We start from the raw sequence: 16,334 nt of genomic DNA, 5'->3' as shown, positions 1-16,334 counted from the left end.
ACTGCAATGTGCTGCAGAACAGAGAAATATGTGCATCCTCAAATATGAATTAAAGAAACCTGGCCTGTCAGTACAGGTCATTCTGCTAGAACATGAAAGTTGTTTCCTCTGCAACCTCACACTACAGAAAATCATGCTATGGGAAGCTGCGAGAGAAAATCATGGTGTATAAGATCACTAATTGAAAATTGCTATACCCATTCAGTAGAAAGTTTGCATTATTCAAACAACATCCACAATTTGTCAATCGCATTATAGCCAATTCGCGCTGATGAAATACGCATTATAGCATAATGACCTTTACAGCAAGTCATGAGGGAAGCTAATAGAAGTTTGCTTTTTATCAGAGGTGAGATTGGGTTAAAAGTAGGGAAGTCTTGCTACAAGGGAGATGGTGACATAGTGATATTCTTGTGGGACCAGTAATTCAGACACTCAGGTAACACTCTGAGGATTTGGATTTGAGTTTAACTGCAGTAGATCCATAGAGTCATAGAGATGTACAGAACGGAAACAGACCCTTCGGTCCAATTCGTCCATGCCGACCAGATATCCTAACCTAATCTAGTCCCATTTGCCAGCACTTGGCTCATACCTCTCTAAATCTTTCCTATTCATATACACATCCAGATGCCTTTAAATGCTGTAATTAGTCCAGCCTTCACCACTTTTTCCGAAGTTATCCCTTAGGTCTCTTTTATAGCTTTCCCCCCTCACCCTAAGCCTATGCCCTCTAGTTCTGGATTCCCCCACCCCAGGGGAAAGACTTTGTTTATTTATCCTATCAATGCTCCTCATGATTTTACAAACCTCTATAAGGTCACCCCTCAACCTTTGATGCTCCCTGGAAAACAGCCCGAGCCTATTCTACCTCTCCTTATAGCTCAAATCCTCCAATCCTGGCAACATCCTTGTAAATCTTTTCTGAACCTTTTAATGTTTCACAACATCCTTCCAATGACCTCCCAACTCCTATACTCATTGCCCTGACCAATAAAGTAAACACCTTCTTCACTATCCTATCTACCTGTGACTCTACTTTCAAGGAACAATGAACTTGCAATCTAAGGTCTCTTTGTTCAGCAACAGTCTCCAGGACTTTTTCATTAAGTGTATATGTCCTCCTCTGATTTGCTTTTCCAAAATGCAGCACCTCACATTTATCTAAATTAAACTCCATCTGCCACTCCTCAACCTATCGGCCCATCTGGTCAGGATCCCATTGTAATCTGAGGTAACCTTCTTCACTGTCCACTACTTCTCCAATTTTGGTGTCATCTGCAAACTTACTAACTATACCTCTTATGCTCACATCCAAATCATTTACATAAATGACGAAAAGCAGTGGACTCAGCACTGATCCTTGTGGCATATCACTGGTCACAGGCCTCCAGTCTGAAAAGCAACCCTCCACCACATCTTCTTTTTTCTACCATCAAGCCAGTTCTGCATCCAAATGGCGAGTTCTCCCCATATTCCATGAAATCTAACCTTGCTAACCAGTCTCTCACGAGGAACCTTGTCGAACGCCTTACTAAAGTCCATATAAATCACATCTACCATTCTGCCCTCATCAATTCTGTTTGTTACTTCTTCAAAAAACTCAATCAAGTTCATGAGACATGATTTCCCACACACAAAACCATGTTGACTATCCCTAATCTGTCTTTGCCTTTCCAAATACATGTAAATCCTGTCCCTTAGGATACCCTCCAAAAACTTGCCCACCACTGATGTCAGGCTCACTGGTCTATAGTTCCCTGGCTTTTCCTTACCACCTTTCTTAAATAGTGACACTATGTTAGCTAACCTCCAGTCTTCCGGCATCTCACATGTGACTATCGATGATACAAATATCTCAGCAAGGGAGCCAGCGATCACTTCCCGAGCTTCCCACAAAGTTCTAGGGTGCACCTGATCAGGTCCTGGGGATTTATTCACTTTTATGCATTTCAAGACATTCAGCACTTCCACCTCTGTAATATGGAGATTTTCAAGACGTCACCATCTATTTCCCCACATTCTATATATCCCACATCCTTCTCCACAGTAAACACTAATGCAAAATACTTGTTTAGTATCTCCCTCACCTCCTGCGGCTCCACACACAGCCTGTCTTGCTGATCTTTGTGCAGCCTTATTCTCTCCCTAGTTACTCTTTTGTCCTTAGTGGAATTATAAAATCCCTTTGAATTATCCTTAATTCTGTTTGCCAAAGTTATTTCATTGCCCCCTTTTCCCATCCCGATTTCCTTCTTAAGTATACTCCTACTGCCTTTAAACTCCAAGGATTCACTCAATCTATCCTCTCTATACCTGACATATGCTTCCTTCTTTTTCTTAACCAAACCCTCCATTTCTTTAATCATCCAGCATTCCCTACACCTACCAGCCTTTCCTTTCACCCTAACAAGAATATACTTTCTCTGGACTCTCGTTATCTCATTTCTGAAGGCTTCCCATTTTCTAACCGTCCCTTTACCTGCGAGCATGTGCCCCCAATCAGCTTTTGAAAGTTTTTGCCTAATGCTGTTAAAATTAGCCTTCCTCCAATTTGGAACTTAAACTTTTAGATCCGGTCTATCCTTTTACGTCACTATTTTAAATCTAATAGAATTATGGTCACTGGCCCCAAAGTGCTCTCCCACTGACACCTCAGTCACCTGCCCTGCCTTATTTCCCAACAGTAAATCAAGCTTTGCACCTTCACTAGTTGGTACATCAACACACAGAATCAGAATGTTTTCTTGTACATACATAACAAATTCCTCTCATCTGAACCCTTAAACTATGACAGTCCCAATCTATGTTTGGAATGTTAAAATCCCCTTCCATAACCACCCTATTATTCTTATAGATAACTGAAATCTCCGTACAAATTTATTTCTCAATTTCCCGCTGACTATTAGGGGGTCTATAATGCAATCCCAATAACGTGATCATCCCTTTCTTCTTTCTCAGTTCCACTCAAATAACTTTCCTGGATGTATTCCCAGAAATATTCTCCCTAAGTACAGCAGTAATGCCATCCCTTATCAAAAACATCACTCCTCTCTTTCCCCCTTTCTATCCTTCCTCTCGCATTTGTATCCTGGAACATTAAGCTACCAGTCCTGTCCATCCCTGAACCATGTCTCTGTAAATGCCATGATATCCCAGTCCCATGTTCCTAACCATGCCCTGAGTTCATCTGCCTTCCCTGTTAGGCCTCTTGCATTGAAGTAGATACTGTTTAATTTATCAGTCCTACCTTGTTCTCTTCTTTGTTCGTGCCTGCCCTGACTATTTGACTCGCTCATTTTCCCAACTGTACCAGTCTCAGACTGATCTCTTCCCTCACTATTTCCCTGGGTTCCACCTCCACACCTTACTAGATTAAATCCTCACAAGTAGCTCTAGCAAATCTCCCTGTCTGTGTCTTAGTCCCCTTCCAATTCAGGTGCAATTTGTCCTTCTTGTACCCCAGAAAAGATTCCAGTGATCCAAACATGTGAACCCTTCTCCCCTCCGTCTGCTCCTCAGCCACACATTCATCTGCTCTATCCTCCTACTCTCACTAGCTTGTGGCAGTGAGGACCTCCTTTTGAAATTCCTGCCTAACTTTCGATATTCTCCCATCAGAATCTGATTCTTTTCTCTTCCAATGTGTACAATGACCTCCTGCTGGTCCCTCTACCCTTTGAGAACATTCTGCAACCTCTCTGAGACATCCTTGATCCTGGCATGAGGGAGGCAACATACCATTCTGATTTTTCACTGCTGGCCGCAGAAACGTCTGTCTGTGCCTCTGACTAGAGAATTTCCTAACACAATCGATCGCTTGGAACACAACGTACCCCTCACCACAATAGAGCCAATCTTGATACCAGAAACTTGGCTGTTTGTGGTACATTCCCCTGACAGTCTATCACCCCCTAACACTAAGGCAGACCCAGTCTATTTTCCAAAACTGTATACATGTTTGAAATGGGTATAGAGCTGAAAATGTGTTGCTGGAAAAGCACAGCAGATCAGGCAGCATCCAAGGAGCAGGAGAGTCGACGGTTCGACCATGAGACCTTCTTCAGGAATGAGGAAAGTGTGTCCAGCAGGCTAAGATAAAAGGTAGGGAGGAGGGACTTGGGGGAGGGGCGTTGGAAATGCGATAGGTGGAAGGAGGTCAAGGTGAGGGTGATAGGCCGGAGTGGGGTGGGGGCGGAGAGGTCAGGAAGAAGATTCCTGACCACTCCGGCCTATCACCCTCACCTTGACTTCCTTCCACCTATCGCATTTCCAACGCCGCTCCCTCAAGCCCCTCCTCCCTACCTTTTATCTTAGCCTGCTGGACACACTTTCCTCATTCCTGAAGAAGGGCTCATGCCCGAAACATCGACTCTCCTGCTCCTTGGATGCTGCCTGACCTGCTGCGCTTTTCCAGCAACACATTTTCAGCTCTGATCTCCAGCATCTCAGTCCTCACTTGCTCCTGAAATGGATATAGCCACAGGAGACTCCTGCATTACCTGCTTATCACATCTACCTTTCCTGGAGTTCCCCCATCTACCTGACTGTATCTGCGTCTTTTCTCCCTTCCTATAACTGCCATCCATCACAGCCACAGCACTTAAAAATTCCTTATTGTCACTACCTGCCATTCCAATGTGATCTGATAGGATTTACAACCAAAGACACTTCCTGTAAACATAATCATCAGTAACATGGAAACTCTCCTTAAACTCCCACATCTGACAGGAAGGGCATATCACTCTACTAAAGGCCACCTTTGCTCCTTCACAATCTACAGACACAGAAAATAGCAGTGTCTTTTTGCTCTAAAAAACAGTGCTCATGCCAGTAGATGTTGGAATTTGATTTTTTTTTAAATCTGGAATTATATCATGTCATAAAAGTCCATCTGGTTCATTCATGCCCTTTAGAAAAAGAAACCTGCTGTCCTTCATTTGTGTGGCATATGTGTGACTCAAGACCCACAACAAAGTATTTGACTCTTAAATGTTCCAACTGGACTTTAGGCACCAGAAACGACAAATTCAGCCCTGTCGATTCTGCAAAGTCTACCTTACAATTGGGAAGTTACTACCAAAATAGGGAGATCTGACTCACAGACTGCAATAGGCATGATCATACAATTACACCTGATGTCCAAGACAACATGATTACTATGTCCTGAGCCATAGGAAGCTAACGATGTACAGTTAGAATGAAGTTGCTCCTCCATTATGTCGAAAAGTTGAACATCACTTTGAGGGTTATAAAGTGACAGAATGTACTCTGCTTTGGGTTCTTGAATGGCTCAGCAGCACAACAACAGACCAAGCTGGTCAAGCCCTAAAGGACATAGCTGTTCAATGGGGCCTACAGCATGAGATAATGTGGAAAACACCAGGGAAGAATATAGTTGATCTCATCCTCACCAATCACCAGTCTGCCCACAAATGCAACTTTCCACAACAGCATCGGTAGGAGCAACCGCTGAACAGTTCTTGTGGAAGCTAAGTCTTGTCCTCACATTGAGGATACCCTCCATTGTGTAGAGCAGGATGTGTAGGTAAGGTGCATTATTTAGGGGTAAATACAGAATAATAGGGAAGGGGAATGGGTCTGGGTGGGTTGCTCTTTGGAAGGTCGGTGTGGACTTGTTGGACCAAATGGCCTGTTTCCACACCTAAGGGATTCTACATAGGATTTTGTATAAAAACCTTAATCTATTTATAACCTCCCTGTTGCACACAGACAGAAGAAAATAAACATGAGTTATGGATGGGAGAAGGAGTTTGAAAAAACAATTCAGAGGTTCCCATTTACAAGGGCTGCTGAGATGATTCTTGGCTGGTCAGAACATTGCTTCTCAACTGTTCTTCTCTGGATGCTTCCAAGAAACGCAGAGTGGCTAATCCACTTATAAATAGGCCACTAACTTATCAATTAAATATCACAGCTTATAGCAATGATTGAATCAAAGATATACGGGTTTTCATCAGGTTCAAAATGGCTTATACAAGGAATGGAAGGAGAGCTCCCAGCTAGTTGAGACCTGATGGTTTCACTGGATGTTGTTCAGGAGTCATTTTAAAAAAAATACTTAACTCAGTTCAGTCCACAATAATAAAACACATTCAGGGTTGAGCTTAGCTGTTGAACTTTCTTGGCTGCTACTTCCATCGAGACTGATATTTCCTCTGTTTTCTTTAAGTCTAGGCTCCTTTCTGTCAGTAATCTCTTCTGGATTGGTTCATATCATAAACCAGACACCACTCTGGCTCTGAAAGCATCATTTTTTAGATAGTTTCCAAATTCACAGGATTCTGCTAGCTTCTTTAAACCTGCTACAAACTGGGAAATAGATTCATCACTGGATGCATTTGTGGAGTCTGAACCTTTCAGCAACTGAAAAGTGTTTTTGAAACTTTGGAATTTTTCTATAACTGATAGACCACAAGGTCTTAGAGGGCTTCTTGCAGACCTTGGTATATATCATGCAGAAGGAGAAGAAGGAATAGGAATTGATAACGGAGAAATGGGCATTATAACTTTTAAAGAAATCATCATATATTTACCCACTCTAAGGAATGTACAGGTCATGCTGTTATAACGCACGTTTCATCAACACAAATTCGCTGTAACACGAATGATGAATTGAGGACACTGTTTCTAGAGCACAAACTTTTCACACGTGTTCTCTGTAACGCAATTACATCGCCAACTCTTTAAGCACTGTTTCTAAAGCCTGATTTTTCTATAACGTGGGATTGCACAAGGTCGCTACACAGGACCTATAAACAGCTTAGTGGGGTGTGAAGACTGTGTGTCTTATTTTTGTGTTTTATGATTGTGGACTGAACTGAGGTAAGTATTTTGAAAAACAATGACTCCTGGAAAGGTTGAAAGCAAGTAATTTGATATTTATGGTGAACATTCCACAGCAGATGAACTGGAGCCAACAGCTTGTGTACAGATATCGCTTTAACTGGGAACAAGAAACCTTTTGGTTTGTAGACTGGTGACTGGTTATCAATAACAAAGGTCTTTTGCCTGTCACATGATTCTCAGTCAACTAAACAGTTTGGGGTTGGAACAATATACAGTGAAACCATCAGGTCTCAACTAGCCGGGAGCTCTCCTTCCATTCCTTGTATAAGTCATTTTGAACTTGAAGAAAACCAGTATAACTTTGCTTCAGTGATCGCTATAAGCTATGATATTTAATTGATATGTCAGAGGCCTATTTATAAGTGGATCAGCCACTTTGCCTTTCTTGGAAGGACAGTTGAGAAGCAGTTTTCTGACCAGCCAAGAATCATCTCAGCAGCCCTTGTAAATGGGAACCTCTGAATTGTTTTTTCAAACTCTTTCCCCCATCCATAACTCATGTTTATTTTCTTCTGTCTGCAGGGAAGTTATAAGTAGATTAAGGTTTTTATACAGAATCTTATATAGAATCCCTTGAGTGTGGAAACAGGCCATTTGGCCCAACAAGTCCACACCGATACTCCAAACAGCAACCCATGCAGACCCATTCCCCGACCCTATTATTCTGTATTTACCCCTAACCTACACATCCCTGACCACTAAGGGCAATTTAGCCTGGCCAGTTCACCTAATCTTCATATCTTTAGATTGTGGGAGGAAACTGGAGCACCCGGAGGAAACCCACGCAGACATGGGGAGAACATGCAAACTCCACACAGACAGTCGCCCGATGTTGGAATCGAACCCGGGTCCCTGTCACTGTGAGGCAACTGTGCTATTGACTGAGCCACCATGCCACCGCTAGTGGTGTTAAAAGCCAACAGTTTATAACCTGTAAGCATAGTGGTCCATGCTTTCTGTCAACCAGGTTTGAAAATTCGCTAAATTGGGGAATTGTTTGGTAACACTTGTGATCCAATGTAAGGCAGGTTATTGGATAAAATATAGAAGTTTCCAAGTAAAATGAACCAATATTCCTATTCCCACTAAATTACAGTGTGTGTAAACCCATGGCAGCTTGGAAAGTATCGTGTCGCCTTCTCCCATAGTAAATACCAAGCTTGCACAGCTCTGGACATTTATGTATCCAGGCAGCCATGCGATAAGTTTAAAAGATACTGCACAATTAAGAAACTCGCCATAGCTTGCCATGTGCAACAACAAAATTTAAGTGGAAGCATTGTTGGCAGAATATAGCAAAATAATTTGAGGCAATGTCAATATGGTAATGATTCCTAATTGTAATTCAGGCAGATTATAAAAAGGCATCTGTCATATCTACTCTCTGTTGCTTATTTCAGAAGCAAGATTACATATTGCGCATTCAGTGTGCACCTTGTAGCATTCTTCCTCTTTCATCAAAATAAATTTATAGTGAAAGTAACTGCCTTCTTGCTTTCAAATTGATCTGGCATTTTCTTTTGGGACTAGTATAAAGGCCAATTCGTATTTCCATTGACATTTTTGCAGAGTACCTGGTAACACCTGCTGGGAATGTCAATAAGCGGGCATGACTTACCTGCACCTTAATGATCTCTAAGTGCAACATATTGTTTGAATTACCCCCAACAGTCAGTTTGTCAATGCATTCGATAAGTCAGCACTTTAAATACAACATTGCTTTAGTCGAAAGGTCTTAAATCCCACATAGAATGGTTGAATGTGGAAGCAGGTCATTCTATCCATCAAGTCCACACTGACTCTCCAAACAGCATCCCATCCAGACACACACCCACCCCCTCAACCCCACCCTATCCCCATAATTTTGCATTTCCCATGGCTAATCACCTAGCCTGCACATCCCTGGACATTATGGGTAATTTAACATGGCCAATTCACCTAATCTGCACATCTTTGGACTGTGGGAGGAAACAGGAGCACCCAGAGGAAACCCATACAGACACGGGGGAATGTGCACGGTGATGCGGAGATAGGGTGGCGGGATGCTCTTCGGAGGGTTGATGCAGACTCAATGGGCCAAATGATCTTTTGCTGCACAGTTGGGTTTCTATGATTCTTTACCTACAACTATCTGCAGGATTTCACTCTATCACTAGACAAACAGGCATGTGCACACCCTGATGTTACTTCCATATCTCAATTTTTGTTAGAATAAAGATTGTAAAGTTTCTTGCCTCTAACAGCCAGTTTCAGAATCATTTCTTCTCAGTCAACAGTATAGGATTAAGGAGCAAGAGAAGGCAATATAGCCCATCAATACCCCCTGCAATAGTAGATTTTGGACTTCAACTGCACCTCTCTGGTCTACTCATTACTCCCTAAAAAAACAAAAATCGTGTCCATCTCAGTCTTAATTATGTTCAATGTTGATGTCTTAACATCCTCTGCGTAGACAATTCCAAAGAATCACAATCTTTTCAGGAAAGAAATTACTCTTCAGTTCAACCTTAAATGATAAATCTCTTTGCCTGAAACTGAAACGTTGTCCTATGTAACCTGGGGGTAACAACTTCTCTGAACATGCTGTCAGATAGCTTTCCATTGTCCATGGGAGGTCATAAGCACAACTTAGATTAGATTAGATTACTTACAGTGTGGAAACAGGCCCTTCGGCCCAACAAGTCCACACCGACCCGTCGAAGCACAACCCACCCATACCCCTACATTTACCCCTTTACCTAACACTACGGGCAATTGAGCATGGCCAATTCACCTGACCTGCACATCTTTGGACTGTAGGAGGAAACCGGAGCACCCGGAGGAAACCCACGCAGACACGGGGAGAACGTGCAAACTCCACACAGTCAGTTGCCTGAGTCGGGTATTGAACCCGGGTCTTTGGTGCTGTGAGGCAGCAGTGCTGACCACTGTGCCACCATGCCGCCCAAACATCTTAGTTTATTGAGCATCCCTGACACCTCCTGATTTACCTCACTTCAGGATCCATGGCTGTCTTCCTCATCAGAGACAAAAAGTGTGGTGCTGGAAAAGCACAGCATGTCAGGCTGCATATGAGGAGCAGGAGAATTAACAGTTTAGGCATAAGCCCTTTATCAGGAATGTGGAGGAGGAAGGGGGCTGAGAGACAAATAAAGTGGGGTGGGGGGGATGTAGGTGGGATGGCGACAGATGGATGCAGATCAAAGATGATTGTGATAGGTTGGCAGAGAGGGTGGAGTGGATAGGTGGGAAGGAAGATGGATAGGTGGGACAGATCAAGAGGTCGGTGCTGAATTGGAGGGTTGGATCTGGGATGAGGAGCGGAGAGAGGAGATTTGGAAACTAGAGAAGTCAATGTTGATGGTGTGTCGGAAGGGTCCCGAGGCGGAAAATGAGGCATTCTTCTTCCAGTTGGCGGGTGACTTAGGTTTGGCGGTGGAGGAGGGCCAGGACTTGCATGTCCTTGGGGGAGTAGGAGGGGGAGTTGAAGTGGTCGGCCACAGGGCGGTGGGGTTGTTTGGTGTGCACAAACCAAGATGTTACCTGAACGGCTCTGTGAGCTGGCGTCCTGTCTCCCTGGGATAGAGGAGACACATTGAGATCAACAGATGCAGTAGGTGAGGTGGGTGGATGTGCAGGGAACATCTCTGCCAGATTTGATCTGTCTCCAGTACTGGTGTATCCACTACCAAGGTCTGTACTGCCTCCCTTCTGTTGAAGGCTTTGTGTGGACACCCTTCCTCCTTGGTATCAGCAATGAGAAGGCTTGGTGGCAGTGAATCTATCCTTTATACTCTTCAAGAGATTCACTTGATCTCAATTATCTGTACGGAATATATGATGCCTTCTTACTTTTAACCAGAGCCTTAATATCTTTATTCATCCATTGTTCCTGATTCTTACCAGCCATACCCTTCACTCTAAGAGGAACATAATACTTCTAAACTCATGTCAACTCACTATTGAAAGCCTCCCACTTGCCAATCGTCCTTTTACCTGTGAACAGTCTACTCCAATCAAAGTTCCTGTTTCATACCATGAAAATATGCCTTACTCCAATTAAGAACTTTATATTTTACACAAGGCCTATCCTTTACCATAACTGTTTTAAAATTAATTGAATTCCGATCACTGATCCCAAAATGCTCCCCCACCAATACTTCAGTCACTTGCCCTGCCTTATTTCTCAAGATAAGGTCAAATTTTGCTCCTTTTCTAGAAGGTACATCTACATATTGATAAAGAAAACTTATTGACACATTTAACAATTTCCTCACCATCTAAACCTTTAACAATATGTTAAGTCTGCATTCTATAGTCTCAATCTATGTTTGGAAAGTTAAAATCCTCTATTATTACAAGCCTATTATGCTTACATAAATGTGAGCTCTCTCTACATATTTTTCTCAATTTCCCTCTGACTATTCAGCACCTATAATACAATCCCATCAAGGTGACATCCTCTTCTTATTTCTGAGTTCCACCCATAAAGCTTCACTGGACAGCCCCTCAGAAATATCTAAGTACTGCACTAATGTTTTCCTTAATCAAAAGTGCCACTCCCCTTCCTCTCTTTCCTATAACATGTAAACACTGGAACATTGAACTGCCAGTTCCGTCCCTTCTTCAGCCATACTTCTGTAATAGCTTTGATGTCCTAGTCCCATGTTCCCATACATGCCCTGAGTTCATCTGCTTTTACCTGTAAGACTCATTGTATTGAACTAAATGCTGTTTAATTTATCAGCATTAAATTAGAATTAATCAAATTAATTAACTGTTAGATAATCATCATTTTGCACACATCTCCTTTAATGATAATCAAAACTAGGTGAGACAAGCAAGCATTGGAGCATAGTTGTATGTAAAAGAAAGATTAACCAAAAGCATTTAATTTCAACGAATGCTGAGAAAATCCAAAACAAGATAGACCTAAGCAACCAATGAAATGCCTAATTTTGGTAAGAATGCTGTTGTCAATTTCTTTTAAAAAAATCTCACATTTAAACAGAATCTTTCACAAATTTAGAACATCCCGCAGCATTTCACTATAGTTTAGTATAGTATTGATTGATTGATGGAGCAGAACCAATGAGATCCATGGCTGATTGGGATGTGGTCTCAGCTTCAGGATCCTGTCTGTACTCCAGATCCCTTGACTTAATTTTGTAATAGAGATGTATCTAACTCAGCTTTGAGCATGGTCACTGTTCTTATCTAGTTATTGCTCTAATGTAGGAAATAAGGCAAGGTGGCTCAGTGGTTAGTACTGCTGCCTCACAGCACCAGGGTCCCAGGTTTGATTCTAGCCTCGGGTGACTGTCCATGTGGAGTGTGTACGTTCTGCACGGGTTTCCTCCGGGTGATCTGGTTTCCTCCCACAATCCAAAGATGTGCAGGTCAGGTGAATTGGCCATGCTAAATTGTCCATAGTGTTAGGTGTATTAGTGAGAGGGAAATGGGTCTGGGTGGGTTACTCTTTGGAGGGTCGGTGTGGACTTATTGAGCTGAAGGGCCTGTTTCCACACTGTAGATAATCTAATCATAACGACCACTTTCTGCACAGCTCAATCCCAAAAACAACAGTGAGATAAATTTCTTTATTTTTATAATGGTGCTGATTGAGGAATAAATATTGGCCATGACATCAAGGAAAATGCTCCCAATCTCTTCTGAATCAGACCACGGTAACTTTTGCATAGATCAGAAAATATTTAGGGCCTTGGTTTGATGCTTAATGAAAAAGAGTACAGCTCCAATTCTCACTTCTGAGCTGATGTCTCAAAATGGATTATGTGCACAAGTCTATTGCATAGAGACTGAACCTACAACTTTCTAGTTAAGGCAAGAGTGCTACTGCTGAGCCATATTTTTGCTGCTACATTTTTAACGATGTTTGAAAATTCATAAACGGTGGCCCATTCTGTAATTTGTCATTCAGATGGAATTTTATGGCCAAATTAATGACAATGACATTTATGAAGGATAAAGATTATCATGTAAGTATGTAGGAAGTACTAAGAGCTGCGTGCATACATGTAGCAATGTGCATCTACAAGATGCTCTGCAGCAATTCACCAAGGAATCGGCAATCAATGCTGCATTCAGTGCCGATCGCTGAACATCAGAGGGGCTGTGGGCAAAACCTAGTTAGAACGTTGAACACCAGCCACGTGCACGTTGCTCCCAAGCCACACAACATTTTAACTTGGAACTACCACTCCTTCACTGTCACTAGATCCAAACCTTGGAACTTCTTTCCTAACAACGTTGCAGGCTACAAGACTTCAAGAAGGTGCCCCACCACCATCTTCTCAAGGCTGGTTCGGGGTAGGTAATAAATGCATTGCACATGTCCTATTCTTTTCCCCAGTTTACAGAATGAACAAGTGCAAACTCAATATAGTTTTGATTAAAGACAGCATCCTTTCACCTCCCAAATTGAATGTGATTAGACACAAGTTTACTGTCACCTACAACCTGGTCTTCAGAGTTCTGGGCAGAAATTGCTATATGTAAATTTTGTCTTGTACAAGTCAGAAATGCCTTTGGTTTATTTGTTGAATAAGAGTCAAACCCCAATGTTTCTTCATATGCTACTGTACAGAACTGAACTGCTTCAGTGACGATGTATATACAAAGATATTTTTATGAATAAAGTACATTTTTGAAAGAATAAAATGCTAACTTCAAAAAAATTCTAAATAAGCATAACAAACAATTCTGAGTTTGTTAAATCCTTCTGAGAGCGAACACGACCGAGTTATTCAGCACAGTCGCTTCGATTTTATTAGTCTAATCCAAGCCCAATATTAAAGACATAAAAGAAGGCTTTATTCCCCCCAATATCGTAGCAGCGCTGAGCAATTACAAAATTTTACAAGTAGATAATTCCAGGTGTATCTCAGACTTCATGAATGCTATTGCTAGCACACTTCTGAAAGTTCCACATCCACATTTATAGCAACGCAAGACGCTTTAATAACGGCATGTAACAAACAAGTACAGTGGAATTTCTCGGGGTACCTGAGGTAATGTTCTCAGAACGTCTAAAATTCCAAAACAGGCTCGTGGAGAGAATGTGAGGTCCTACTTTTCTGGGTGCGTGCTGTTCCCAGTCACACAGAAAAACCCGGTGTAAATGCCCACAGCAGTTTGAGAGCTGCACCTTCTCTGAATGGCACTGGGGGCTCAATGGTTAGTAGCTACGGGCCGAGAAACACCATGAACTGATAATAATCTCCGTCTCCACTTCCCACCGGCGCAGAGAGAGACTTCCATACCTTCCCAAAATACCGTCCTTTCAATAACTAAGACTGCTGGTGTCTCCTGAAGCGTTCCGGTCACAGGGAGGCTGAGACACTTGTTCAAGATCATTCTGAGAGCGTCAGAATCCGGTCAGAATTCAGAAACTGCTCTCTCTCCAGTTTCTCTCTTTATTATTTTTGGGAGAGGAAGCTGACACCAGATAACCTGCAGGAAGTCAGTCTGAAGTTGTGCAAAACATACAAGTCAACAGTTCCGGCAGGGGAAACAGTTCTCTGGAACAGTTCGACTTGCTCTGAGGAGTTTCGGTTTTTGTTTCAAGCTGCAGAGTTTAAAGTATTTTCGTAATGTGTAAGCTGGCAATAGGTGGTCATGGAAGAAAAACTGAACATGAATGGACTGGACATGGTAGCTTAACTTTCACTGCGTGAAGAAATACAACCATTCTGGCATTCCTACATATCAAAGACTTGGTGATCAGTGTATGAATGGATAAGAATTGTACCACCAATAGATGCTTTTGCTGGATCCTCCAAATCCTGGGACAAGATAGACGGTTCCCCAACAGCAGCATTCTCTCCCAAGCCAACATGCCCAGAATTGAGGCGCTAATCATTCCAAGCCAACTCGACTGGGCAGTGCGTGTCATTCATACACCCAAATTAGAGACAAAAGAAACTGCAGATGCTCAAATCCAAGGTAAACAAGGAGACTAGGAGAAAGTGAGGTCAGCAGATGCTGGAGATCAGAGCTGAAAATGTGTTGCTGGAAAAGCGCAAGGAGAGCCCAGACAACGAGACTAAGAGAGCACAGCAAGCCATGCGGCATCAGGAGGTGAAGTCCAATGTTTCAGGTGTAATCCTGAAGAAGGGTTATATCTGAAACGTTGATCTCTCCACCTCCTGATGCCGCCTGGCGGGCTGTGCTCTTCCAGCTTCCTGCTTGTTAACATTCATCCACCTAATGCCAGACTCCCAAACAGCTGCTCTACTCAGAGGTCATTGTGGCAGGACACCCCCAGGAGGGCTGCAAAAATACATGTAGAATGTCCCAAAGCATGCCGGGAGAAGTCAGACAGCCCAGCTGACTCAGGGGGTTCCCTGAGTCATAAAGTCAGACAACATGGAAACAGAACCTTTGGTCCAACTCGTCTATGCCGACCAGGTTTACCAAACTAAACTAGAACCATTTGCCTGCGTTTGGCCATATCCCTCTAAATCTTTACTGTCCATGTACCTGTCCAAATGTCTTTTAAATGTTTTAACTGCACCTGTATTTACCACTTCCTCATTCCACATACAATCCAACCTGTGTGTGAAAAGTTTGCCCCTTAAAGTCCCTTTTCAATCTTTCCCCTCTCACCTTAAACCCATGCCCTCCAGTTATGAACTCCCCTATCCTAGGGTAAAGACCTTGGCTACTCAGCCATGCCCCTCCTGATTTTATAGAGTAGAACTGTGCACAATACTTCAAAAGTGGCCTCATCAATATCCTGTATGATCTTAGCATGATGGCCCAATTCTGATACTCAATACTCTGGCCAATGAAAGCAAGCATGCCAACTGCCTTCTTCACCACATGGTCTACCTGTTATACCACTTCTAGAATCATGTACCTGAACCCCTCTGTCTCCTTGTTCAACAAACTCCCCAGGCCCCTACCGTTAACTGCATAAGTGTGTGTTTTTTCTCTCTTATATGTTAAATAAAAAGAAGGATTCTTATTTTGTTATTGTGTTCCTAACTTAGATGTTAGTCTAAGGTATTTCTAGATTTAACAATTCTGACAAAATGTGACTCAGCAAGTTAGCGAAAGTTATTGTCTGGAGTACAAAACTGATCTGGAAATAAATAGAACAGGAACAGCTCAGTGATTAGAACTGCTGCCTCACAGCACCAGGAACTTGGATTTGATTCCACCCTTAGGCTGTGTGAAGTTTGCACATGCTCCCCACACCTGCATGGGCTTTCTCTGGGTGCTCCAGTTTCCTCCCACAATCCAATAATATGCAAGATGTGTTAGGTGGACTGGCCATGCCCCATAGTGTCCAGCAGTGTGCAGACTAGGAACTGTGAGCTGTGATAAATGCAGGGTCACAGGGAGGGTGGGGGATTGGATGCTCTTCGGTGGGTCGGCGCAGACCCGATGGGCTGAATGATCTCTATCTGCACAGTAGGAACTTGATGATTCCAGAACAG

General features: G+C 42.7%; 2 protein-coding genes across 2 annotated transcripts in view; one reads left to right on the top strand and one right to left on the bottom strand.

Moving 5' to 3' along the window:
• Positions 1-14,312, bottom strand: part of nod2 (nucleotide-binding oligomerization domain containing 2) — a 62,832-nt gene extending 48,520 nt beyond the window's left edge. The window contains exon 1 of the mRNA XM_060837713.1: positions 14,154-14,312. The gene's annotated coding sequence lies outside the window, so the exon portion shown is untranslated. The remainder of the gene's footprint in view (positions 1-14,153) is intronic.
• Positions 14,313-14,406: 94 nt separating this feature from the next.
• The window catches only part of snx20 (sorting nexin 20), a 35,177-nt gene continuing 33,249 nt past the window's right edge, over positions 14,407-16,334 (top strand). Inside the window, exon 1 of the mRNA XM_060837710.1 lies at positions 14,407-14,835. Within this exon, the coding sequence (XP_060693693.1) occupies positions 14,821-14,835 (15 nt within the window). The 5' untranslated portion in view covers positions 14,407-14,820. The remainder of the gene's footprint in view (positions 14,836-16,334) is intronic.

This window comes from Hemiscyllium ocellatum, chromosome 17 (assembly GCF_020745735.1).
Source record: "Hemiscyllium ocellatum isolate sHemOce1 chromosome 17, sHemOce1.pat.X.cur, whole genome shotgun sequence".
Lineage (NCBI taxonomy): Eukaryota > Metazoa > Chordata > Chondrichthyes > Orectolobiformes > Hemiscylliidae > Hemiscyllium > Hemiscyllium ocellatum.
Note: the sequence above shows the minus strand (reverse complement) of the source record. Positions and strands in the feature narration are given on the sequence as shown.